Source organism: Carassius auratus, chromosome 5 (genome assembly GCF_003368295.1).
Source record: "Carassius auratus strain Wakin chromosome 5, ASM336829v1, whole genome shotgun sequence".
In the NCBI taxonomy this organism is placed as follows: Eukaryota; Metazoa; Chordata; class Actinopteri; order Cypriniformes; family Cyprinidae; genus Carassius; species Carassius auratus.
Window position 1 is genome coordinate 17,761,672 of NC_039247.1, and position 26,987 is coordinate 17,788,658.

General features: G+C 37.0%; 2 protein-coding genes across 6 annotated transcripts in view; one reads left to right on the top strand and one right to left on the bottom strand.

Moving 5' to 3' along the window:
- LOC113079136 (ras GTPase-activating protein 1-like) overlaps positions 1–22,054 on the top strand; it is a 34,502-nt gene extending 12,448 nt beyond the window's left edge. The window contains exons 2-27 of one of the 3 annotated variants that reach the window (XM_026251344.1): positions 1,392–1,544; positions 2,044–2,179; positions 2,364–2,434; positions 3,512–3,629; positions 3,738–3,769; positions 4,531–4,583; positions 5,521–5,671; positions 6,431–6,509; positions 6,605–6,728; positions 9,354–9,510; positions 9,732–9,819; positions 10,551–10,631; positions 10,964–11,121; positions 11,212–11,288; positions 12,160–12,332; positions 12,499–12,658; positions 13,555–13,697; positions 13,806–13,921; positions 15,423–15,509; positions 15,595–15,662; positions 17,352–17,440; positions 17,542–17,619; positions 17,731–17,865; positions 18,524–18,603; positions 20,352–20,451; positions 20,691–22,054. In XM_026251344.1, coding sequence (XP_026107129.1) covers positions 1,392–1,544; positions 2,044–2,179; positions 2,364–2,434; positions 3,512–3,629; positions 3,738–3,769; positions 4,531–4,583; positions 5,521–5,671; positions 6,431–6,509; positions 6,605–6,728; positions 9,354–9,510; positions 9,732–9,819; positions 10,551–10,631; positions 10,964–11,121; positions 11,212–11,288; positions 12,160–12,332; positions 12,499–12,658; positions 13,555–13,697; positions 13,806–13,921; positions 15,423–15,509; positions 15,595–15,662; positions 17,352–17,440; positions 17,542–17,619; positions 17,731–17,865; positions 18,524–18,603; positions 20,352–20,415 — 2,671 coding nt within the window. In that variant the 3' untranslated portion in view covers positions 20,416–20,451; positions 20,691–22,054. Of the gene's footprint in view, positions 1–1,391; positions 1,545–2,043; positions 2,180–2,363; positions 2,435–3,511; positions 3,630–3,737; positions 3,770–4,530; positions 4,584–5,520; positions 5,672–6,430; positions 6,510–6,604; positions 6,729–9,353; positions 9,511–9,731; positions 9,820–10,550; positions 10,632–10,963; positions 11,122–11,211; positions 11,289–12,159; positions 12,333–12,498; positions 12,659–13,554; positions 13,698–13,805; positions 13,922–15,422; positions 15,510–15,594; positions 15,663–17,351; positions 17,441–17,541; positions 17,620–17,730; positions 17,866–18,523; positions 18,604–20,030; positions 20,095–20,351; positions 20,452–20,690 lie in introns of those variants that run through there. The other 2 variants (XM_026251356.1, XM_026251352.1) reach the window with 2 other exon arrangements.
- On the bottom strand, positions 19,156–24,853 carry LOC113079160 (cyclin-H-like). 3 transcript variants are annotated; one of them, XM_026251367.1, is made up of 10 exons: positions 24,546–24,851; positions 24,200–24,329; positions 23,872–23,994; positions 23,704–23,777; positions 23,419–23,629; positions 23,118–23,281; positions 22,968–23,038; positions 22,143–22,245; positions 20,282–20,345; positions 19,156–20,198 (listed from the first exon to the last, which is right to left on the bottom strand). In XM_026251367.1, the coding sequence occupies exons 2-10, from the start codon at positions 24,314–24,316 to the stop codon at positions 20,166–20,168; spliced, it is 960 nt and encodes a 319-aa protein (XP_026107152.1). In that variant the 5' UTR covers positions 24,317–24,329; positions 24,546–24,851; the 3' UTR covers positions 19,156–20,165. The 3 variants fall into 3 exon arrangements, with proteins under 3 accessions (XP_026107152.1, XP_026107163.1, XP_026107159.1); XM_026251378.1 differs by lacking the exons at positions 19,156–20,198; positions 20,282–20,345 and adding an exon at positions 21,153–21,243 and having other exon boundaries at positions 24,546–24,853; XM_026251374.1 differs by lacking the exons at positions 19,156–20,198; positions 20,282–20,345 and adding an exon at positions 21,269–21,364 and having other exon boundaries at positions 24,546–24,853.
- Positions 24,854–26,987: the final 2,134 nt, after the last annotated feature.

A 26,987-nucleotide genomic window follows, 5' to 3' on the forward strand; every position in this document is an offset into this window, starting at 1 on the left:
TTTGGACTCACTTTTTAGAACCAAGGATTTGTGTTATAGTATAATGTCTATTGTTATAGTTTGAAATATTATTTTAATGTAATTTAGCATGTTTCTCCCCCCATTCATGTTTGGTCTCCAACAACCTCTAGTCATGCTAACTTCTAGTCTATCGGTCTCTGTCTGTCTGTCACCTACCTGCCTACATTTTCTCTTTGATTTAATTGCACAGTCTGCGCAACAGAAATGTCAAGAGTTGAAATGCATCATCTCTTGTACGCAAAACATTACAAAATCTTCCCAGAAAACTGACATTCAGCATAAAACAGAAGTTGCGCTTCCGTCTGAATACAGTGAGTTTGAGTGTGGGAGGGATGCATGCTGTCTGCAGTCAGTGTGGCATTTCATTATGGCCAAGACTCTGAAAATATCACAGTCGTTCCTGTGTCTCACTCTCATCTCTCACCTCCTCCATTCACTTCCTCTCCACCACATCAACAACACACACACATATGTGCTGACTTGTGTACTGTAATTGACTGTGCATTTTTTGTCAAGTTTGAAGTGCTAATTGACTTGCTGTTAGTTTCTGTTTGAATGACATTAACTGTGCAGCAAGAGTGAATCTAAATAGTGTAAGCACATATGGACCATGAAGGTTTTTCTTTTTCTTTTTTTTTCTCTTCCTGTTTGAATATTTATTAGAGGACACTTATGCTTGGTTGGCTTGGCAAGGAAACATGACACAATGGTTAATATAATTTTTGTAGTGTTAAGCTAAATAAACTCAGCTCTGTCTTTTACTGTCTGTCTTGACACCCTGTTGCAAAACACTAAAATCAGTCAAGAGTGTTTTATTTCATTTTTTTCTACAGGGATTGAAAATCTCTGAAAAATTAAGCGGTGCTGTTAGAAAAGCTACTGTTTAATTTAGAGAGCTCCATGTTTTTGATGGCTGAGGCTCTGCGGTAAAAGCTTTTTAAATTTTCTCGCTGTGCTGAGGCTCCTTTTTTAGAGCAAGATTTCACTTTGGATATTTCCGCATGAGCTTTTGTCAAGAGAAATTCTGCGTCCGGAGCTCTGTCATATCTCTGTTGAGTGAGTTTAAAAACTCAAATAATACAAAATAATAATTCTAATGCAATCTCTGCAAGTTTCTTTTTTTTTCAGTTACTGAATCATAGCAAAGGTTTTTCTCAAATCTGCAAAGAGCTTTGGAATATAATGTACTAAATATAGGCTTGATTATGTTAACAGGCCAAAAAGAGCCTTTCAAAAAAACCTACTTCAGCACTTTCCAACATTCAGGGCTGCATTAAAATGAATGCTGATGGACCAAATAGAGGAAGACACTAAAATCTGATTTACTGTCGACTAACTTCCGTCATCTGTGCTGGCTTGCTTTCTTTCAGATGGTACCATGGAATGTTGGACAGAACCATTGCAGAAGAGCGACTGCGTCAGGCTCGGGTACCGGGCAGCTACCTCATCAGGGAAAGCGACCGCCGGCCTGGATCCTTTGTACTGTCATTTCTCAGTGTGACCAATGTGGTCAATCACTTCAGGTGAGCTGGGCTGTCAGGATCAAGCACACTGAACATTGCCACAGTACACATTCACATATCTAAAGATCAGAATATTATAGAGACTTAGAGGTGACTTGGGCCGGTAAAGCAACCACATAGCAATTCCCTGAAAACCCGCTCCAGCACCCTAACATTGTGGCTGCACATTATAGCTTTTTCATACGGTTGACATTATTTGTCATTTAGTTTAAACCTGGAAGAACCTACAGTTCAAGCCATTTTTCATCTATAATGAACCAACTTGTGCAGCTCATAATGACACAAACAATAAGCAAACAAACAACTCTTCCAGTAGTATATCAATTTTAATTCTCCATGGCAAATGCTTGAGAGTCGCATTGTCATGTTGCAGTTGACTAAAGCTCTTACATTTCAGTAAACATGCAAAACTTGAGTTTTACAACCACTACAAGTGCTTATGTGCTCCTGTTGTATTTGCGGAAAGGCGAAACCGTTTCTGCTTTGTGTGTGTGTTCAGGATCATTGCGATGTGTGGAGATTACTACATCGGTGGACGGCGCTTCTCGTCCCTGTCAGACCTCATTGGTTACTACAGCTATGTGTCTTGCCTACTGAAAGGTGAAAAACTGTCATCTCCAGTGGCTCCCCCAGAGGTACATCAGAACTTCTAACTTTACAATTGATACCGCTTGTCCATGTGCTTTTCGTTATTTGTTGCTATATCTGAGGTTGTGCATCCAGATTAGGTTTTGTTAATCTGTCAGTGCTGATCACCATAGTGGTAGTATGTGCTGTGGTCCCTTGTGGTGCTGCTTTAACATTTCATTCTCCTTACAGCCAGTAGAGGACAGGCGGCGAGTGAGGGCCATACTTCCATACACCAAAGTGCCAGAAACTGATGAAATCAGGTATAAAAACCCTCTCTCGCATTTCAGGATTCAGACTTTTTTCTGCATGTTTAATGTCACAAAATATAGTAAATCCAAGCATGAATCTCAACCATATTGTGTGCAATTTAGTTGCAGAATAAATTCAATAATGCAACCTCTGTTTAAGTCTGTGTTAACATTTAAAATTATTGGAATTAATATTAGGAATAATGCCAGCTTCTGTTATCCTTTAAACTAATACTTATCTTTAATGATTTCCCCTTTAAGGTTTGGAAAAAAAAGTATTAAAAGTGTGTACTGTAATATAAGCTAATGAGTCTAAGTGCGGGTCTAAAAATGACAAATGATGCTGTTTCCCACCATTTATGTATAAGAAGACTTTCCTGTGTCCTCATGCAATATTAAAGTGTGCATTACACTTTAAAATGTCAGATGAAAGTCATTTTTTAGTATTTTTGCATGCCATTTAATGAGTATTTGGACGTGGTTATTCATTCCATGTACTTAATAGAAGTGAAGCTGGCAGACTTGGATGCAGTTAAGGTCTTGGAGCCTCTAGTAATGAGCTGCTGACAGAAATTAGGTGTTAAATAAGGGAGACATCAAAAATGTGTAGAGCTGGGGTTCTCCTGGACCAGGGATGAGATGATTCGCCTGAGTAGCTGGTTGGAATAATCTTCTTCCTCTGTGGTGTTCAGTGGCTCTTACAGAAAGTTACAAAAAGCAAGCAATTTAGATTGCAATAAAAGCTGGAAAAATCCTGTGTAAAGGACTATGTCCCTACCTAAATTTAAACATTTCAAGCCGCCTTATAATTCTGAAAAAGCAATTTCAAAATATCATTAAGTATTACCTCTTACAGGAACCCTCTAGTAACTTCATTATTTGAGAAACATATTTTGGGAAACGTTTCACAATTATTATTCCTGTTACATTCAAAATGCAGAAGCTTTTTCAAAAAGCTGATCTGAAAAATAACAAGTTTTTATAGCCTTTATAATCTTAAACAATTTGTTGGAATTTCTGCGATCATTTCATTCTATTGTTCAGTTTTTACTCTTCTATATAATCATAAACTTTATTGTCTGTCTTAAGTTTTCTCAAAGGAGACATTTTTATCGTTCACAATGAACTGGATGACGGTTGGATGTGGGTAACCAATGTTCGGACAGAAGAACAGGGCCTTATCGTGGATGATCTTGTGGAGGAGGTGGTAAGTGTCTCTGAGCTTTTGTTCTTCGAAAGCTCCTTACAAAAGATTCCAGTAAACTTCCTGAGGATTCACACATTGATTCATAGATTGATTTGAATTTATTCTCAGGGACGAGAAGAGGATCCCCATGAGGGAAAAATGTAAGTATATATATATATATATATATATATATATATTATTTCATTTGCCATTTTTACCTTTAATTTGATAGGACATTAAGTTTTGACAGGAAGCGAAGCAGGGTGGGGGTGGCAGGATCGGGAAAAGTCCTCGAGCTGGGACTTGAACTCGGGACACTCGAAATGTAATAGGGCTATCGTTGGCACACTGCCTACGGGACTATCGCACAAGCCTGTTTTGACCTTATAATAGCCCTCTAAAAATGGGAACTGGTGAAACATTTACTTGGAAAAAAAAAACAAAAAAAACAATTGTGATTTTTATCTTTTGCCTTTTGGTCCGAATATATGGTTATTTTTGAATAACTGTCAATAGAGCAGAATGGTGTTTTACAACATCTAATTGTGAACTGTTCATGTTAACCAGCCAAAGCTTGTCCTCTTTGTCTAATACTAATAATCGTATCCAAATTGACCAAAATCAAGAAGTGAGAATTCTCTCTGTGACCCACTTGTAGTTTCACATGTAGATCTCTTCTGCCCAGTTAATTTTAGTTCATTGTACAATAGCAGAAGAAACATGTGCAGAATCAGGGGAAAATATTGCACTTATGTGTATGAATCGGAGTGTTTGAGCCTCAGGCTGTTGATTTGATAGAGGCGGGTTTGTGACCGTAGTAGGCTGCTCTGACTCACAGAGGCATGGGGTGCTGCCCTCTCTGCCCTGCTTGCTTGTGTTTCATTTCCTGTTTCCTCTTGTTTTTCCTTTTTTATCTTCATAGCTGGTACCACAGGAAGATCAGCAAACAAGAAGCATACAACCTGCTAATGACAGGTACATGAGTCTGACATAAACCACTGGCTGTTACATGTTTGTGTAATAAACATAATAAAAAAAATATCTGTGATATCAGATGATGTGCTACAACCAGACAGCAATGAATTTCACTAACATATTTTGACATTATTAAAGTAATAGTTTCCTCCTAAAGAAAAATGTATGATTATTTATAAGTGTGTGTTTCTTCGCAATTCTGGTTTTAAATCGATTTTATCTCACCATTCTGACTTTAATTTCTTGCAATTGCAAAACTGTGAATGTGCAATTGCAATGTGAATTTAAAGTTGCGTGACATAAATTCAGAGATTTGAGGGAAAAAGTCTGTGAGAGTCAAACTTCCAATTACCTTTTTTTTATCTCGTTTTATTCTGTGGCAGAAACTGGCTTCTGTAATTATTTGCCAATATTCTATAAAAAAAAAAAAATTAATAAAGGTGTTCGTTGATATTGGATATTTAATTATACATGTTTATTCTCTATATTTAGATTACCTTTGCCCTTATCTAACACTCACTTAAAGTTAATCTTTAATCTTAATTAAAGTTAATCTTTAGCAAATGCCAAAGTGAATGTACATTTATTATATGCTAGTCTTTTATCTGTTATTAGCCAAAATAAATGTCATTCCAAACCCACTGAAGTTATACAATTGTTTTGTGGCAGGAACAGACTTTTGCACTTTTGATTTATTAATGCATTAAAGGCTTCATTATAAGGTATTATATACATAATTTGTAGTAATTTTTAGACCCGTATTTGGCTTTATTATCTTAGATTACACACTCTTAATACCCCCCCCCCCCCCCCCAAACATAAAGGGGAAATTCATTAAAGATAACTATTAGATTAGAGGATAACAGAAGCTGGCATTATTTAAACTTCCAATTAAATCTGTTTTAAACCACCTCTAATATGCTGCTTCTCTGTTCAGTTGGTCAGGTCTGCAGCTTTCTAGTCAGGCCATCAGACAACACACCGGGCGACTACTCCCTCTTCTTTCGTACCAATGAGAACATCCAAAGGTTCAAGATTAGCCCCACTCCCAACAACCAGTACATGATGGGAGGGCGGTACTATGACAGGTAGGACTGCAGACTAATGCTTTAAAGTGCCAATACTTGAAAGCATCCTGTGGGGTCTGCCTGAAAACAGAACCTCATATCCTGCTCTGAAACACCTATTTGTCTTCTCATCTTATAATACAATACAATAGTTCACTGCAATGACAACATAGTTGTCTGGGATTTTTCCTGGTGAGCTCACCAAAAATAGTAACAGAATGTGTGCACATACATAACAGCAATATCCAAACAAAAGCATAGCAATACCACGCAAAGCAGTTAGCAGAGGGCACCATGTTGGATTCCATCATCAGGAAATAGCAGTGTTTGCATATTGCACAATGATCGCTAAAAAAGGATTTACATTTTTTTTTACAATTATGATATTAATGATTTGGTTGCAAAGATTAAAAACTTGCTCCACAACTGTATACAAAAGAACACATCTAACTTAAGTGTTTGATTATTACATAGATAGGTGAATAATTTAGAAAAAGCACAAAATTTTATTTTAATTAACTTGCATGCAAACCCCATTTATACTCACACTAATAATAACTAAACAGATTTCAGTCATATACTCAAAAATATTTGCCTGTCCAAATATTTTTGCTGCCTGATGCTGAACAAAGCATTTTAGAGATTAAACCCGGTCCCATATATTATGCTGCAGAGCTGATTTAATAAAAATGTAACACTATGTAATTTTACACATAGTACTAAAAGCCACTCCGCTTTATATTTAGCTGGTCTCTAATTAAACAATGCTTTTCCTGGCAGTGTTGACGATATTATCGAACGTTACCGAAAAGAGCAGATCGTGGAGGGCTACACTCTAAAAGATCCTGTCTCGGTCCAGGTAAATGAAAGCTCATACCAATAAACTCAGATATCAGAAATCACTGAAGATAGTCTCAATAATAAGCATAATACTGTGTCCTTTTTGCCATCTAGCAAAAAGAGCAAGTCCTCTCCGACTTTGTCGACGGCAGAGAAATCTATAACACTATTCGACGGAAAACAAAAGATGCTTTCTACAAAAACATTGTCAAGAAAGGATATCTTCTCTTCAACAAAGGTACCGCAGGCTACTTTAATGCAGCCAACTGCATCCATTGACTTTTTACTTGTTATCAGGCTCTTTGACACACATTTGTTACATTTGAATTCAGTGCTCAGTCATTCTCAGTGGGACGAGAGGATGTGGGTAATTTGTAGCACATAAGCCCCATGTGAGTGTGGTTTTGTCAAACCATGACAGTCTTTGATCACCTGTGAAATGCACAGGAAGACTCATCACAGTCAGCTCAGGATCAGCTACACAGAACAAACAGCAACGCTTTTACCTGAACACAGCTGTCCTGTTCATTGACAGAGACTTTGCTTAATAAGAGATTCGGCGCTCTGTGGGGTGTGCTCACTGATCAAAGGCTATGAATCTGAATTAGTTCTGACATCTTGTCTGGTTAGTATTCAGCTGTTTGTATTTAATATTCAGGGGGTTTAATGTGTGCTAAAATCTTCATGTCTCAAATCCTGGCTGCATTATACAGGCTCCACATGTACAAATTCAATTTCCTCTTAACAATTGATGATAAGAATAAATGAGGAAGTGAGTACCTGTTTGTTTCGTAAGTATTTTAGCCGATATACACCTCTTTGTGCATTGCCACATTTATTTTTATAGAGTTCTGATTAGGGCTTGGTTGTTTTAATCCATTGTCAATTTTTATTGATTCTTCAATCCTAAGTTCCCAGAAATCTTTTAGTCTCTTACTGTTTTCAGTTGATGCATGAACAGAACTTCACGAAACATGAACTGCAGGATGCTTGTCATTAAACAGTCACGATAAGCTTTTGTGCTGGTACTTGTGATATAAAACAAAGTCTTGGCTTTCAAATTATGCCAGCTTTATCAGGAAATTTCTAACAATTAATGTTTTTTTGGTGCTTAATGTGACATGACAGATCTACTAGTTACAGTACCAAATAAACAAGAATTAACATTATGAAATATGTTAAAAGACAGTATAAATTACAGAAATGCATCATGTCTCATATTATCAGTCAATTTTTTTTCTGCAGAAAAAGGGCGATAAAACAGGTAAACTTCGCTCAGAAGAGTCATTCAGTGTCCATGAACTTGATGGACTTTTCCCCTTTGAAAAATTGACACATACTGAACCTGATAAATAACCAACTGACATATTTAAATTATTCTAAAAATTTGACTCAAATCAAGAGCTTGTGAATCAAATTGAAATCTGTTGTTTCTTGTTGACATTGAAGGGCTAGTTCACCCAAAAATCTAAATGGCCATTAATAACTCACCCTCATGTCGTTCAAAACCAGTAAGACCTCCATTTATCTTCGGAACACAGTTTAAGATATTTTAGATTTAGTCCGAGAGCTCTCAGTGCCTCCATTGAAGCTGTGTGCACGGTCTACTGTCCATGTCCAGAAAGGTAAGAAAAACATCATCAAAGTAGTCCATGTGACATCAGAGAGTCAGATAGAATTTTTTCAAGCATCGAAAATACATTTTGGTCCAAAAATAGCAAAAATCAAGACTTTATTCAGCATTGTCGGAGTAATTCATTTACTCCGTACACTGACTGAACTGCTGTGAAGAGAGAACTGAAGATGAACACCGAGCCGTGCCACATAACAAAAGAAAGATTGACTCGTTCTCGAGTCAAGAACCATATCTGTCAGACGCGTCCGATTCGTGAACCAATGAACTGATGATACTGCGCATGTGTGATTCAGCGTGAAGCAGACCGACACACAGTGCGTCTGAACTGAACTGATTCTTTTGGTGATTGATTCTGAACTGATTCTGTGCTAATGTTATGAGCTCAGGTAAACCGAAGACTTGAATCATCGCCAATGACGCCGTTACGTCAGTTCAGTCAGTCTACTGTTTGAGTAAATGAATTACTCCGGGATATTGGTTTGTTTTAACTCAGAGGGAGTGTCAGCCATATTAAAAAAGTTAACAGCTTAAGTCATTTGTGGATTAAAGCATATTGGAGACACAAACCGTTTCAAACGATTCAGTTCGATTTGGTGAAATGGTTCAAAAAGATCTGGTTACATCGAATGATACATTTGCGAACCGGATATCACAAACTGCTTTGTTTTGAACTCTCTCACAACAGACACGGAAGAGAAGACAATGCTGAATAAAGTCGTAGTTTTTGCTATTTTTGGACCAAATTTTTTTTCCGATGCTTCAAAAAATTCTAACTGATCCTCTGATGTCAAATGGACTACTTTGATTATGTTTGTTTTACCTTTCTGGACATGGACAGTATACCGTTCACTCAGTTTCAATGGAGGGACTGAGAGCTCTCAGACTAAATCTAAAATATCTTAAACTGTGTTCCGAAGATAAACGGAGATCTCACGGGTTTGGAACATCATGAAGGGTGAGTTATTAATTACATAATTTTGATTATTGGGTGAACTAACCCTTTAAGCTGTTGCTGTATTTCGTATTCAGCTGGTTTATGTTTAGTAAAATATTTTATCATACAGGCTCCTTGTGCAATAATTAATTTACTTATCTTTTAAATTCATGACATAAATCAGATATTCTCCCGTGGTTTGGCTGCTTTAAACAGAATTTTTAAACAGAAATGTTCAAGTAGATTAATGTGTCTGAAGCATCTTGCTGACATTTTCACTTGTACTTCCACAGGTAAGGGTAAGCGCTGGAAGCATTTGTACTTCATCCTGGAGGGCAACGACGCTCAGCTCATTTACTTTGAGAGTGAGAAACGAGCCACCAAACCCAAGGGACTAATCGATCTGAGCGTTTGCTCTGTGTACGGGGTCCACGACAGTCTGTTTGGCAGGTATGCAAATTGTAATGCAACTCAAGTCCCTGGTGTCCTTAAATCTGATCATTATTTGTTTGCAGATGCGCTTGGTATGATATTTTGCATGCATATTTAGAAAGACATTTCTAAGATTCAAACATTTAAGTATAGCTTAAGTGTCCACAGTATTTGGGGCCAGTTTACCTAGAAGCAATTTTGATGCACTTGTTTCATGTTGATGTTGTCTTTTTGCCCAGGCCAAACTGTTTCCAGGTTGTGATTCAGCACTTTAGCGAGGAGCAGTACATTTTCTACTTTGCTGGGGAGACACCTGAACTGGCACAGGTACTACATCTCTCTCTCTCTCTCTCTCTCTCTCTCTCTCTCTCTCTCTCTCTCTCTCTCTCTCTCTCTCTCTCTCTCTCTATATATATATATATATATATATATATATATATATATATATACAAATCTATTAAAAGTAAAAGTTCGCTTAGGCTACATTAAATACAGAAAAGACAGTCAAATATTTTTTTTATTTTTTAAAAGATTTTCAATTTGAATATATTTTCAAATGTAATTAATTCCTGTGATGGCAAACTCCCAGCAGCCATTACTTTAGTATTTCATGATAGTTTATAAATCATTCAAATTTTTGGTGCATTAGAAAGAATTCTTATTATTAACGATGTTGAAAACAGTTGTGCTGTTTAATATTTGTGCAAACCATGCTACATTTGTTTTCTGGCTTCCTTGATGAATAGAAAGTTCAGAAGAACAACATTTATTTGAAATAACATTATATTTTGTAACAGTATAAAAGTCCTTACTGACAATTTTGATCAATTTAACACATCCTATCTTAATAAAGGTATTAGTTTATAAATAAAAAATAATTTCAAATGTAACCCAAATTAAAAAGAAAATAAGACACTACACACTAAACACACACTAAACAGATTTGACAAATTCCACATAATTGTTACTGCTGAGTTTACTGCATGTCTGAACCAAGCCTGTGTAAAAGTGTTAAATAACGAAAGTCATTAAACAAACCTTGTGTCCTGCATTCACAGGACTGGATGAAATGCTTGCAGACGTTCTGCAGTAACCTTAGGAAACCCTTGCAGATCACATTCAGCAAGCGTTTGCGTCAGGTAAGAGAGAAGTCTCACAGTTTTCATTAAGTGCCAGCTTCCGTTCCTGTAATCATGAGTTAAGGTGTTCGGATGACTCTGAATGTGCTGTCAGAAGGGGCCACAGCTGAGCTGTCTGGATGCTGGTGAGCAGGATGATGAAAACCGCTTTCAGAGCACCTGATCCCAGTCACGCAGTTTCGGCTTAATTTAACAAGAACATCATCATCTTCATTACCACAGGCATATTTTTAGAAAAGAGCTCCACATGTCATCTGCCTCTGACATCTCATCACTTATTCATAACGGAGCACAGACAAATCTAACATTTACATGTCATTCTCTCACCTTAGGTTAGCAGTTTAGTACTGTATGTGGAGGAGGCCCACAAACTTCCCATCAAACACTTCACCAACCCCTACTGCACCATCTCGTTGAACAGTGTGCAGGTGGCCAAGACTCATCCTAGAGAGGGCCAGAACCCTGTGTTCACCGAGGAGTTCATCTTTGAGTGAGTTCATCGTGATTCTCAAGACTCATTGGGAGGCTTTGAAAAAAGTGATGCTCGATTAAGGTTCTGATGACTGTTCTTCTCTCACAGTGACTTGTCGAGCGAAATCAACAGATTTGAAATAAGCTTAAGCAACAAGTCCAAGAAGAGCAAAGAAAGTGACATCTGTGAGTATCATTACCTGTTGATTTCCATATAATTAATTATTGTATTAAATGTATTTTGAGAATACCTCACACTTGGTCTAAATATTAACACTGCAAGCTATTTTAGATACTGAAATGAGATACTGACTAGATGACTTTTGTTGTTATTGATTTTGAATTTAAGGATGGTTTTCTGACTGCAAAAAAGTCTTTGTGTTAACCACACAAAAATAAAACTGTATACAGTAAGACATTTGAGTGGCTGGTGTGACAAAAGGAATGTGTGTGTGTGTGTGTATGTATGTGTGTGTGTGTATATATATATATATATATATATATATATATATATATATATATATATATATATATATATATATATATATATATATATATATATATATATATATATATATATATATGCTGATTTGGTGCTTTTATTATTAACATTTATTATTATTAATTATCATTATATTTGCAAAACATTTTTTGTGGAAACCATGATGCATTCTTTTCGGGGATTTGTTGATGAATAGAAGGTTAAAAAAGAAACCTGTTTATTTGAAATCTGAAACAGAGATGCATCCTTGCTGAATAGAAGTATTGACCCCAAACCTAGAGCAGTAGTTTATTGAAGAGAATTATGATTTGTGCTCCGGACTATTCATTTTAAATGTTAATGCAACTTGATTTGAGATTTATTTTTTCAAAGTTATTAAGTTATTGTCTGTGGTAATTGACTATTGATTACCATAGAGCTCAATTTCAATTTCGCCTTTCTTTAACATCCCCTGTGCTACTTTTCCTTGCAAAAGTGCGCCCTCTGCTGGTACTAGATGAAGCAAAGCAGGCCTTCTGCTCCTCTCTAATTAGTGTCTCTTCTATATTGTCTCAGTGTTCATGCGTTGCCAGCTGACCAAACTGCAGAGGGGCCAGATGATCGATGAGTGGTTTCCTTTGAGCTCCTATGTGCCGCTGAAGGGAATCGAGCCAGGCTCACTCCGAGTAAGAGTGCGATACTCCATGGAGAAGATCATGCCTGAGGAAGAGTACAGTGAATTCAAAGAGGTGTGCTTACACATGGTCATTTTCTACACTTTTCACAGAAGGGGATGTAGCCTTGTAGTTGAAGATATGATCTGATATTAAAGGATTTTAGGTTTGAACTATTACTGTCACTTAACCTCATGCTAAAAGTATCTTTTGCTGACATTCTCTCACTGTCCATCCCCAGCTCATCCTGCAGAGAGACTATCATGTGATCTATGCGTTGGCTCACGTGTGTGGGCAGGACCGCACCCTGCTGGCCAGCATCCTGCTCCGTATCTTAAGACACGAGCGAGTCGAAGCTCCACTACTGAGGACGTTGAATGACAGAGAAATTAATATGGAGGGTAGGGCTCTCTTTGTAATATTCACAGTTCCGGTATTCAACAGCAAACAGATGTCACAGCTGCACTGAGGCTAGGCAGCTTCCCTCAGGCTTGTTCATCATCTTTCAGCCGCATAACAAAGCTTTGACAGTTTTATTTGTGCATTTTATACAGTTCCACTTTTCAGACAATGAACGATTGTTTATGTAATAGACTGAGCAATCAGACACATTGAAAATGTGCAGTGTGTTCAGAGAAGAGCTGTCACGATACCAGTATTAGGAGTGCTGATGGTATGTGGATGGATTTTTCAATGGTGGTAAAACTTTGACTCATGAATATTAATTAGATCGTGACTTGACTATGCAGGAAGGTTATGAAGCAACATTAGCATGGCCTAATTAATATTCAGTTGATCAAAGAATCCTGAAAAATATATTATCGCGCTTTCCACAAAAATATTAAAAACTGTTTCTTTAGCAGCAAATCAGCAAATATTAAAATCATTTCTAAAGGAAATAACCGGAATAAACTACATTTTAAAATATTCCAAATATTCTACCTTTCAAATAAATTAATTAAAATTGGTATCATATTTCACAATATTACATTTGGACTATTGTTGATCTCATAAATGCAGCATTGGTTAGCCTCCATTAAAAAACGATTACTGACCAGAATCTTTTGAATAGTGGTGTAATTATAATGTAATTTTATATATTTAAATGAACAATTTAATTTATGATAGTCATTTACATTTTCTTCAGAATTTTAAAAGGTTTAGAGACTGTTCAGTATAAACGGAATGATTAGTGTAACGTTAATTCATTGCTTATAAAAAAGGATTGTGCACCTTTTTTTTTTTATTTGCCATTGTGAACATCTCTACAATGTAGCTTTTTGTTTTGGTGTTGCAGATGAAGCCACGACACTGTTCCGTGCCACGACTCTGGCCAGTACTTTGATGGAGCAGTACATGAAGGCCACAGCAACTCCTTTCGTCCACCACGCACTCAAAGACACCATACTGAAGATCATGGAGAGCAAGCAGTCCTGTGAAGTAATGGAACTAAACACAACGATCATGTCTCTCTGTTAGTGAATAAATTAGACTAGCAGTGAGAAACCATTTCCCTCTTGTGAAGTGTTTTCTGGTCTTCCTCCATAGCTGAACCCGTCTAAACTGGAGAAGAATGAGGATGTTAACCTGAATCTAGCTCATTTACTCAACATCCTGTCGGAGCTGGTGGAGAAGATATTCATGGCTGCTGAAATCTTGCCCCCGTAAGCATGATAGCACATCACCATGCAGTGTCCTATCAGCATTACTGCCTTGTAATACAAAGTTATAAATGTGGTACTGTACCATTTCCCATGGCATAACGTTTCATTAAAGCTGCGGTAGGTAACTTTTGATGCTCTAGCGGTTAATAAACAGAACTGCTTGCGTCTTGCGGAAGAACATCGTAGCCGGAACTACTTCTCTCTGTTTATGTCTATGAAGAATCACAAAGGTACTGGGTTACTCCGCCGCGGTACCCCCGAAGCAATCTAAAATAGTCAGAATATAAACACTTATTATAGGTGCACCCTAGTGATTCAGGACAAGCTAAAAACACGGTTTGGAAAATGGATTCATGGTGTACTCGCTTATTATATACATTTTTATACATTTTGAACACAAACAAAGTTACGGACCGCAGCTCTGATTGGTTATTTTTTTACCGGGAGCGATGGAGTTTCTGCAAATGGCAATAGGACCACTGGGAGGAGCCAGAGGAGCTTGATTTTTTCACAGATTATCTGTCTCATATTCTACTGTCAGGACATAATGACAGGTTTAATAAATATGTAAAAAATATATTTTTTACTAAATTTACTTACTGCAGCTTTAAAATAACTTCTATGTAGGATAAGGATGCAAAAATGTATTTTTATTTTTTTTTTAATTAAATTAAATTTTATTTGCCAAATATTGAATATTTCTAGGTCAAGATTAGATATTTAATTTAGATTTTGAATTACTCATTTAAATGGACAATGCAATAATATTAATTCTTTAACCGAAAATATTCTTATGTAATATACACTACTAGTAAAACTTTTAAGATTGGAAAGATTTTTTTATGTTTTAAAAGTAGTCTATTATGATCTCTAAGGAGCCATTTATTTGATAAAAAATACAGTAAAAACTGTAATTTTGTGAAATAATATTGCAAATAAAAATACATGTTTTTTGTTTTATTATACTTTAAAATGTAATTTATTCCTGTGATGGCAAAAGCAGAATTTTCTGCATTATTTCTCCATTCTTCAGTGGTACATGATCCTTCAGAAATCATTCTAATGTGCTGATTTGCTGCTCAGGAAACATTTATTTTTACTATCAATTTTAAAAGCTGCTGCTTAATATTATTGTTGAAACTGTGATGCATTTTTTTTAATTCCTTGATGAATAGAAAGTTCAATAGAACTGTATTTATTAAAATTATAAATTTTTGTAGCATTATAAATGTCTTTACTGACACGTAAAAAAAAAATCACTATAATATAATTCAATATGCTTGAATATAACATGTTTATTTTTTTTACAAAATAAATTTTTAACGTGTGTTTTTATTGGTCAGGCACAACAAGAAAATAATTTTTAGCTTATCATATAGACCAGATTTTTTATTTCAGTGCATCCTTATGTCATACTAAATTGATTATATACTTTTTTATCATAAAATGCTGTTTATACGGCCTCAGTATTCATAGTTTGTCTTTTTCCTCCCCGTCAAAGGACCCTGAGGTACATCTATGGCTGTCTACAGAAGTCTGTGCAAGAGAAATGGCCTACCAACACTACGATGAGAACCCGAGTTGTAAGGTAACACATTATCAAGCTACATTTGCTCCTGTTTACAAAGGAACATCTTGCAAAGTGTCAAAATGTGTTTGCCTCTGTCCTCCAGTGGTTTTGTCTTCCTGAGGCTCATCTGCCCTGCCATTCTCAACCCCAGAATGTTCAACATCATTGCTGGTGAGTGCTTCTTTCAGATGCAGCATAGGTCAAGTACCCACTCAGATATTTCATTCTGCACCTCTTAGCATCAGTCTGATAGAAGAGCACTTAACGGTCCAAATGTGTAAAAGGCAAAAAAAATGTCATAGTGAGGTAAAGTACTCTGTGGGTTTCATTGATAAATCATTCATTATCAGATTTAAGTATATATGAAGTTGTTTAGAAGTGTTCAAATTCATAGATGTTTACATTTTTTGAGAATTTTTGGGTTCAAAAGTCTGGGGTCAGTAGATTTTTTTCTTTTTCTATACAGCAAAGGTAAAAAAAAAAAAAAAAAAAAAAATGTAGCCCAGTTTCCACAAATATATTCAGTTTTAGTTACCATTAGACTTCATAGACTATTTAGTTAAGCTAATGAACAACAGACTACATTAGCAAACCCAAGTTAATGTGATACGACAAAAAAAGACTGAATTTTAAAGGGGTCATATGACGATGCTGAAAAGAAAATTATTTTTGTGTATTTGGTGTAATGCAATGCGTTTATGCGGTTCACGTTTCAAAAACCACATAATGTACATTATTGTTGCTCCTCTATGCCCCACCTTTCTGAAAGACATTGATTTTTGCAAAGTTCATCAGTCTGAAAAGTGAGATGTGCTCTGATTGGCCAGCTATACTGTGTGTTGTGATTGGCTGAATGTCTCAAGGTTGTGACGGAAATGTTACACCCTAATGACGTGTCCAGGCACGACGAAATAGAAACAATGAAACCCATTACAAGCGAGGCATTTGTTGCATCCAGTAGGGACATACTTACTAATTATAATGACTTCTACTGTATTTTTACATGTTGTGCTGCATATCGCGCTGCTTAAACATAAAGCCATGTCGCAGATACCTGCATTTGTGATCGGAGAAATGACAAACAACAAGCGCTACTCTACGCTGCTCAAAACTCACATTTGAATCATCAGTGGCAAATTCTTTAAATATGTAAACGTACTAACAGGCTGTGAGTCAGAAGCGCCAGACTGTACTTGCAAAGTTGATATTGCCACACTTTATAAAAACAGACATCGGCATCGTAGGCTACCCTCACAGGAAACAGTCCTCGTCCTCCGTAAAAGTCGCAGGACCAGCCAAACTATGAAAAAAGGTGCGACTTATAGTCCGGAAAATACGGTTTTTGGTTTGATCTGTTCTGGAACAGTGTTGTAAATACAACTTAACCACTGATTTCTAGTTTTGTCCTCTGTTGGAAGGCCAAACAAAGTAGTTTCGCTTTAACAATGAAACACAGCGTCTAAACAACATGGTGGTGGTGGCGGCGGCAACAGCAAGAATAAAAGTTATGCTGCCTTTGTTTGCGTGAACATTTGACAGTGCCAATGTCACCACATGGTGATGGAGACATAGAGGCGAGTTAGAACGAGTCATTTTAATAGGGCATGGTTGACTCGTAACTTTTATAAAGACTACCTCTTTGGATTTGAGACTTTAGTCTTTGCAACTTTATAGAATTTCTTTATGCACCAAGAGCTTGTAACACTCCAAAGAGAAAGGAAAAATTTAAATAGCATCATATGACCCCTTTAATGTGTAAAAGTCATGTCCAAAAAAAGTGTACAAAATGAAATGAACATCAGTACCCAAACTTGTTAAGTATGATATCAGCAATGCTGAAAATGTGTCTTGTCTTTGCAGACCCTCCATCCTCCACAGCAGGCCGAACGCTCACCCTGGTAGCAAAGTCTGTGCAGAACTTGGCCAATCTGGTGGAATTTGGTGCTAAGGTATTTGGATTTTCACACTGCTAGAAAATGAGTAAAGCTGAATAGGTCAAGTAGTCCCGTGAATGCTAATGTTGAGATGCATTTGTGGTGATGTGTTGCAGGAGCCTTATATGGAGGGGGTGAATCCTTTCATCAAGAACAACAAAGAAAGGATGATCATGTTTCTGGATGAGCTGGGGGTAAACTGCCCTGAATCCATTTTTAAAGCAGCATGGGTTGTCTGCGGCTAAGTTTGTGAGCTCTGTGTGAAGTAGCTTTCCTATAACATTCTTTCTGTACTGTTTCTCCAGAATGTTCCTGATCTCCCGGAATCTACTGAGCACTTTAGGACTGATTTGTCCCGTGACCTTGCTGCCCTGCATGAGATCTGTGCTACTCATTCTGATGAACTTCGCACCCTCAGCAATGAGAGAGGAGTACAGCAGGTATGTGTCTCTCTTAAGATAAGTAAAGCTAGGGCATATATAAAACATAATGTGCAGTCAGCCGGTCATCAAATGACCCAGACATGAATGTATATACTGACTGGTTATCATCATGCTTATAACACAACTACTTGTCAAATAATATTACAACTTTCATTTATAAGTCCTTGTCTGTAGAAAACCACAAAGAATATTTCAACAATTTCAACCCAGTTCAATATTTAAGAGCTTGGGCATACCTATACAATCTGCATTTGTTGTAAAAATGCATGGCATGGCATTCATTTACATTACTTTTTCAGATCAAAGCTTTAAAACATTATTCAAAACATTTACTTTAAATTGTTTAATCTTACTTTAAATTATATAAAGTGATCTTGAGGCTCCTTGGAAGTTTACTGAGGCCTGTAGTTCATGTGTGCTGCAGTTTTAAGATGGTGTTGACTCTTTTCAGTTCTGTAGTTCTCCATCTAGCTGTTTTTATGCATCATTGAAGCTCAGTAAACATTAATGAAAAGGCCACCAGAGACCAGAAAATGTCTGTCAGCATCACAAGTTGTGATCTTAAGAAAACGAGACAAAAAAATAAATGCATTTCCTTTGGCTTCACTTCATTTTAATGCAGTCATTTCTTGTTGGCTTTTTCCTTTCTTCACAGCATGTGCTGAAGAAGCTGCTGGCCATCGCTGAGCTCCTCCAGCAGAAACAGGAGCAATATGCCATATCCAACATCACCAGGTAGTTCCACCTCCGTCATTTTATCTGTCAGTTTGTCTCTATCTTCATGGAGTAGCCAATGGGATCCCAGCATGTTCCACCCTCATCCCCATGCCAGCTCCCACCCTCCACGTATTTCCATCAATCCCGTTTCCTCCGCCTCATTGTCTGTGCCACGAGAACTATGCAAACTACAGCTGCAAAACAAGTCCGTTCACCAATGACTTTATAATCACACGACCAGTTCGTTAGGTTCGACTGCTCTCGGTATCTTGGGTAAATATCGGTTTAACAGAGGGGTCAAACGAATGACCCATCAAGTCAACAGAATGAGGTTTTTAAATACAGGCTGCAAAAGTGTATCTCTTCATCTGCTTGATCTGAAACGGAACTGACACAAGGCTGCAACGATTCTCCTCTATAACTGGATTATGAGCTAAAATGCTTTTTATACTGTAATTTTGTTACTGATTTACATGGCTATGAATATGCAAAATGTGCTCAGCCTAGTGTTCTTTTTTTCCTTTTTACTGTTCCGTTTAAATTGTGCTGTAGACTGGAGTTTTTTTTTTTATCATCCTCAGAGAGTATGATTATTTTACTTCAGAACAATAAATTCTTTTGCTGGATTCATGAGTATATAATTTGAGGTAACCGGATTTGTTTTCCATATTGTACAATGTTTGATTGGTTCAGTCTTCCCTGAGACGCATTCAAAGCCAGACACATTCTCAGGAGAAAATTTAAGGTAAAAAAAAATAAAAGTTTACAGCAGTAAAATTTAGTACAGATTGTATCAGGACTGCATGCACTTATTAAAAATGTTTTATAAAGTACTGACTGTCTCAGATCAGCTCATGCAAATGGCTTTTGAAAATAAGACTTCCGAGTTGTCGTCTGTTTTCAGTTCTTGGTTTTGAATAAAGGACCATTATTATGGTTATCAACAGCATTTGTGATGTATCAATTGAGCAAAACCCAGAAAACTTAAAAGGCTGAAAAAAGTACAAATGTTACAGCAGTAATTGAAATTGCAGGCAATTCTTGCTCATCCAGTGGATTTTAAAATGTAATTTATTCTTGTGTTGACAAAGCTGAATTTTCAGCAGCCATTCCTCCAGTCTTCAGTGTCACATGAGCCTTTTGAAATCATTTTAATATGCATTTGTTGAAATTTTTTATTATTATTTTTTGTCAGCTGAAAACCATTATGTGGAACCTATGATACTTTTTTTTTAATACTTTTGAAGCATAAATGTCTTTACTGTCACTTTTGATCAATGTAACGCTTCCTTGCTGAAAAGCTTTTATTTCTTTAAAAAACATTAAATACTGACCCCAAGCTTTTGAACAGTACTGTAAATGCACTATGCTCTTGGTAATATTGTGTTAATAAAATAACCCAACAATTGTGAACAATAAAAAAATATTTTTTTTTATTTTTACAGAAGACTTTTGCTGAAATATTTACAAATCTAGTTTGACAATTGCATCCTCCGTCACTGATGGCAATAGGAATAACTCAAAACTGTTCAATGAAATAACTGTTGAGGATGTTGCCAATTTAAAAAACTATTTCATCATCACAATGCATCCAAATCCTCATCAGTCCACTCCTGCAAAACAAAAAATCCATACGCATCAAGCGGTAGCCCGAATATGTGCATCGGAGGAACAAATGATCTTCAAATAAACTTACTTCATCAGCAACCATCTGCCTTTTCACGACGTGATCATCATCTTCATATCCATGTTTTCTTTTCCTGAAGGACATGGAGAGAGGAAAGCATCAGAACCATAAACTGTCATCGTCAGAAGACTGCATTCATTTAGTAACTGTCTTTAGTGACCCATCACTCTCACACACATGTAAGCATGCAAACTTGTGCAACATCGTAGCTCATAACTATTTCTACACAATCGTATGTAGTTTTCATCTGTCAATTTGCTCTTTAACTGTAGTATCAACAGAAATAATCAGTCTTTTATAACTGTTGTGAACTAGAAGAAATTCTATGCACACACTGTGAAGATCAAGTTGATTTTATCAATCCCTCAAGACTTAATCCTGAAAGGTCACCATGCCTAATTTTGTCTTTATTTTGCAGAACTGAATGTACCTTTATGGCTGTAGCAACCACGATCCAGGTCCTCTGAGAGAAAACATTGGTAGCAAAGACAGCAAGACTCGGAATAAGGTGGATGCTCGGACTCTAGTTAGGCAACACACTGCCGATCTCAATCTCTCAAACCAACAGATTCAAAATTGAGCCATCAAAGAGATGCGTAGAGATGTTATTTCTGAAGAAATTACCTATTGGATTTTCCTACACTGAAAATCTTCAACAGAGTAACCAAAACGGAGCGTAAATCTGAAATGCCTGTTGAATTAACCCCTCATGGAGACGTCTGCAAAATCAACCTGGGAGCCGTGAGCCCTAGACTGACTGGCATCTGTAGCAAGCAAGAACTTTGGCACTGCGTTGCTCTTGTCCATCAGGGAAGAGAGATGCACTTACGATGCAAGCCTTAAGAAACCTTCTACACTCAATTTTCAACTGCGGTTTCAGATGCAGGTAGGCTTAGATCTAAAGATTCCTATCTTACCTTCTGAGCTGCTTCGCTTGAAAAGATGCTGGATCCTGGCTTTTATCTCCAAACCTGTGTTTGTATGTGATACATGAGCTGATCAGTGAGACCGATTCAATTTTGGAGGATAGATTACACAAGGCTGGTGCATGCGTTCACTTCTAATAACCTTCCCCCTATTCTTCCACCTAACCTACAATGACAACAAACTCCAGCTCATATTCATTTTAAAACTTTTCCTCAGAATGGGGCAAGCAGATGATGGGCTTCCTGGTTTATTTCACATCATAAAGGAGTCAACCATCAACACCTATGGACTAGAAAACTATCTCATATTATATCAGCCTGTTTGTGTTTGTCAAACTCAGTTAATTTGGCTGTTTCTTGATGTGTATTACTACTTATTGAATTATCTAAAACCTCAAAACTTATCTCCAGTTTACGTTTTTATAATGCCCTTTGGTCGATTTGACAAGTAGATGCATTGTATGGCGACGGTACCATTACACAGTAGAAATGGCAATACCATGGTACTCTGATATACATCATTGTAATCAGTGATTACCATAGTACAAGTCTGGATTAACCAATGTGCCATGTCCTAAAAACATGGTGATATATCAATGCTAGTGGAAGGTGTATATTCACTACACCTGACTTGAAACCGCTCGCGTTGTTCACTGTGGTACATTTAGCTGCATTTTATGACCCAGCAAATCTATGAAAAGTATGATGCAGATTTACCTTTTGTCTGCGTGTGTGTGTGTTTCAGGTAGCTCACGCATTTTTATTTTTCTATTTTATACTCAAAAACCAACTACTTTTGCATCTTAGATACAAAAAAAAAAAATACTAACCTGGCTGAATAAAACTCTTAGTACGATTCATTTTGTGTGCTTTTTAAACAGACTGATCTGATTAAAATTGTAAGGGTTGTAGCATCGATTTTATATTTTCCAGCAAATACTCACAAGTTTGTGGCAAATTCAGCATGAATCCTTTCCAGTTTCTGTTTGCAGGTATTGACCTCCTCAGCTCTGGGAAGCTCATATGCTTTAATAAGACTAGTTATTCCTATAACGAAAACAGACACAATATTATGGTCCACATTGTACATTTGTATCCTAAATGCATCAATAACAGGTAAATAATAATCTTTGACGACACTGTATCCTTAACACAGCAAACTTCCAAATAACTGATTTGTCCAATAAGTTACTATGCACAACACAGAACAAATCAAAACTTCTGATGGATGGATATACAGTACACTACGTTGGTAAGTTCTCTCTATATTTTTGAAAGAATTCACTCACCAAGGCTGCATTTGTTTAATCAAAAATATAGTGAACAAGTATTTCAAATAATTTTTTATAAATTTTAAACCGTACTTTATTCTTGTGATGCAAAGCTGAACCTTCCGCATCCATTCCTTCAGTCTTCAGTGTTACATGAGTCTGTTGGCCATTTAAGTCTTTACATCAAAAGGTTTTTATGACCATTAGAAATATAAATTCAGTCAAATCATTCTAGACTTCTGAGTAGTATACATGAAGTCTTCATAGGGTTAAGGTATGGAAGGGTTCGAATGGATCGGTATTCATCAAAATGGCATTCCACAACACATAGATCTTTCAGGAGATAAACCTCTCATAAAATCATTTTGATGAAATTACAGGCCACAGATTTACCCACTGAATATCTGAGACCTTTTATGGTGGTTTTGCAGAAGTGTTTGGCATTATTCATCTCTTATCTAGTAACATTTAAAAAAAAAAGACAAGAAGAATACTTACGTCTCATTGACTCATACATCTTTGAGAGGGTCTCTTTATCCTCCTTAAGCCCCATGCATTCGGTCAAATATCTGTAAATGTCAAAGAAAATACTTTTTAACGTCCTACCATCTCAACTGCTAGAATCTCAATGCTGAAGGAGGAACCTACGCCTCCATCTTGAGGCCAGCACGTGCAGCACTGTTGAGGACGGCAGTGAGGCCGATCTGAGACGGAGAGAAGAGGAGCCCGGCATCCGTCATTGCTGCTCTGTGGAGGAAGTCTTCTGCACTCTTTCTCAGCATCTCTGGGTTTTCTAACAATGGGTATCTGGTCTGAGAATAGAGAAACAATGCACTTATATAATCTGTTTAGCAACTTTTTTTAAATGTGCAGCCCGACAATTTGACATTGGTTCAACCAAGAACGTGCATTTGGGGTGGGACGATCTACAACCAGACTTTAGCCTCACCTTCAGATCAATTAGAAAGCCCTCCAAGGGTCGATAAGGATTGTGAACAACCAGGTGAAAACTGAGCTGCTGGATGAGCAGCAGCTCATACTCCAGAATCTGTTCTAGAGCCCTCTCCTGTCCTGCTGGGCTCTCCTGAAGGTTCCCCACAAACTGAGTGCAGGACACATTAAACTCATCCACTTTACACGACAGATACGCACAGGTCAACCTGCAAAAAAGGACTTGGAGGTCAGAACTTTAATGACTCATGATCGTACATCTCATTCAACTCAATACACTTACATTATTGTCCGAGGGTGATACTCCATTAAAGAGTTGTTCAAATAGAATCTTCGAAAATACATGCAAGCTGTGCCCTGAAATTCATATACAGGTTTTAAAATACAAAGAGCCAGAACGGCACGCTAGATGATCCCACCTTTAACTGATAAAAGTGATATTCATTATTACCACAACAGTTTTAGGCATCGCAGGCTTGAACATGGCGCAGAATTCTAGCAGTCTATTTTCATAGTGTCTGAAAAGCACTTTCTCTTCTTGTTCATCAAGAAACATGGATTCATTTATTCCAGGCTGAAAGACAGAACAAAGTCAAAGTGTGATTGATGTTTATGCGGTTAACACAGTAAATGACTGAATTACTGTACAGATACTTTAAAGATAGATAGATAGATAGATAGATAGATAGATAGATAGATAGATAGATAGATAGAAGGATATTTTGTAGTCTAGCATGTAAAATAAATACATATAGAGAATCCCTGCAGGTGTCACTTACCTTACCACTAGACATGCCTTTTAAACAAAACTTCCGATTAGCTTCTAGTCTTAATTTATCCAGGTTTTCCTCTTTCTCGTAAGTCCAGAATTTCTTCTGAGAGCTGTTGTGATACATGTTGAATGCAAGGCTGTCGATAGAAGATACAACTGGGATTACACACCGGATAACGTGCATTTAACTCTCGTGCAGAAGTCCAGTAGGTACAAGTACATTTCGTTTAGTATATTTTTTTCTACTAACTTACTCACGAATTACTACAAGTTATTGTAGTGCGTTACCGAGACAGTTAACTAAAGTAATGTTTTCAGATCTCATTAAAATTATTACAAAATTTCAGTCTCACCCCTCTTGGGCACGCAGTTAGGCTCTGTCTGTGTATCAAATGGTTTTGAACGATTGAGTTATTAATCTTTCTTTAAACCTTCTGCCTTGGTTCAACAGTAGACATGCGCGAGATGCGTCGCATACGAATCACGCCTCCTTTAGTCGCTCTTCGATGATGTCGATTGTGTTCCTCTCTCACACGAATCTGACTCATTTATGTGAATCGACTCTTTTGAACAGTTTGTTTAAAATATCCACATCAAACTTGTTTTTAGTCTATGGTTCATATTAACAAAATAAAGCAATTATTTCACTTGAAACCCCAGGGGTGTCAAGTTCAGTCGAGTTTAGCTCCAACCCTAATTAAACACACCTGAGCCAGCTAATCAAGGGCTTGATTACCAACATTACTAGACTTCCAGCAGGGTGTTTTGGAGCTACACTGAGCAGGAAAGTGGCCCTCCAAAAAATCTGAAGGAGATCAATAGCTCAATTTTTCAAAACCATGATATTTTGTACCACATTCCTTGATCCACAGACAGAGCGTCATACTGAACAAGAGGCGAATCACACCCAGTTAAAGTCATTTTCATTCATTCCACACATGCAGATTTATAATGGTGTTTATTAGAATCATTTTCCCCCTTAATGTTTATGCCCCTCCCCCCAATTTGAACACTGTTTAAACCCGAGAGTAACTTTACGAGAGATGTTTCAGCTCGATTAGTGTCGACCAAACTGACGACACAAGTGCGTGCGATCGATCAACAATCTGAGTAAAGAAAGACTAAAGTGACTCAAGAAGGATCTAACTTAGCATTCCGAAACTCGAACCGACAGTGGTCACAGCTGAGCCTACTGTGATTTACACACGGTCACTGTATCTTCACTGTGGAAAATGAAGGAGGCTATGAAAACACTGGCCACTGGATTCTGGCACTTTAAACTTCTTAATAAATTTGAAAAAGAGGTTGATAATGTTTTGGGAAGATCTGTGGCGGTTTTCAAGCCAAACATCAATGTGGACTAATGCGTGTTGTCGATTTTTAGAGACTGGTCCATTTTGTAGTGTAAATATAACTCTTTATTATTTCAGCACAATCGTACCGGGACATGTAGAACACAGAGACGCTCTCTCAGATGACCACATGGGGGCGCCAAGTGTTTGTCATACCCTATGTTGGAAAGGTGGTTCCATCAAGTAGTATTTTTTTTTTTTAACCCAGCTTTTATTTTGTATGATTAATTACATTATTTAGGTTTAATTTGTCCTATGAATTTGATTTAAATGTTTGAACCTTGTAAAATGAATTATTTTTTACACACAAATAAAAGCTTTTAACAAAAAATGTATGATGATGACAATTAACTTTTTTAAAACATGAATAAAAGTAAGTTAATTTTTGCCTTTTTAAAACGCCACTAAAGCGTATTAAGCAAGACGGAATGAATTTCCAACCTCTTATTTGCGTAGGGCAGCGTACCCTAATTTGCATAAACATGAGTAATTTATGAATAATAAATGTCCTTGTATTCAGCGTGATCCATTAATTTGCATATCACCATTGCACTAGAGTTATTTTTCCTGTGTGCTGTGCTACCATGAAGCGATAAGAGCCTGCTCAAAACAGAATCAGAAGGTGAGTATTCATTGCCTTTTTTACACTTTCTTCCCCTGTTGTTGAGGAACTGTATCTTAACCTAAATAACTTTTTTATGCTTTTGAGTGGGCACAGGCTGTTGTATGCATGTAGAGATGTTGTCAGTTTGTTGCTACAATCACTGTAATGTACTAGTGCTCTGTCATTGTGTGAACTGCATAAACATGATGTTCTGTTGCATTATTGATGAGATCCAAGCTCTGCCTTATAGGCAGCTGGGAAGATGCAAAAACTGGTAAAGTGATGGATCATGATACTCGAAGACGATACTTCATGTATAAATACATCTTCGATGGCAGCTTCGACCCTCAATCAGTGTTTTACTGTTATCAGGCGGTCTGGTCAAATTAAAATCTAATTTCCATGTAGCACAGGTATAGACAGATAGACTGTAAGATTCCCACTTCTGAATCTATCAGAGGTCATTTGCATGATCTGTTTGTCACGCAGCAGCTGATCTGAACTTCAGCCTGGAAACGCAGCTTTAGGCTGCCAAGGAATTTTTAAATTTTGACATTTTGTCTGTATTGGTATTCAATACAGGTGGAGATGAGTAAAATGTCTTGTGCTTTAATCCTTAAATTGTGAATTATTTTCTGGCAGATGACTTTAGTTATCAACTGATGTCTTTTAGTATTGTTGTTTCAGTTTGTTTAAACTGGGTTGTACAGAAATCAGATTTATCTGACACTGTCCACTGTGACTCAGTTGATCTTTATTTATCTTCTGTCAATATTTCCTCTCTGTACTTTGGGCAATTTATGCATACTGATGGCTATGAATAAATCAATGTCCAGGCT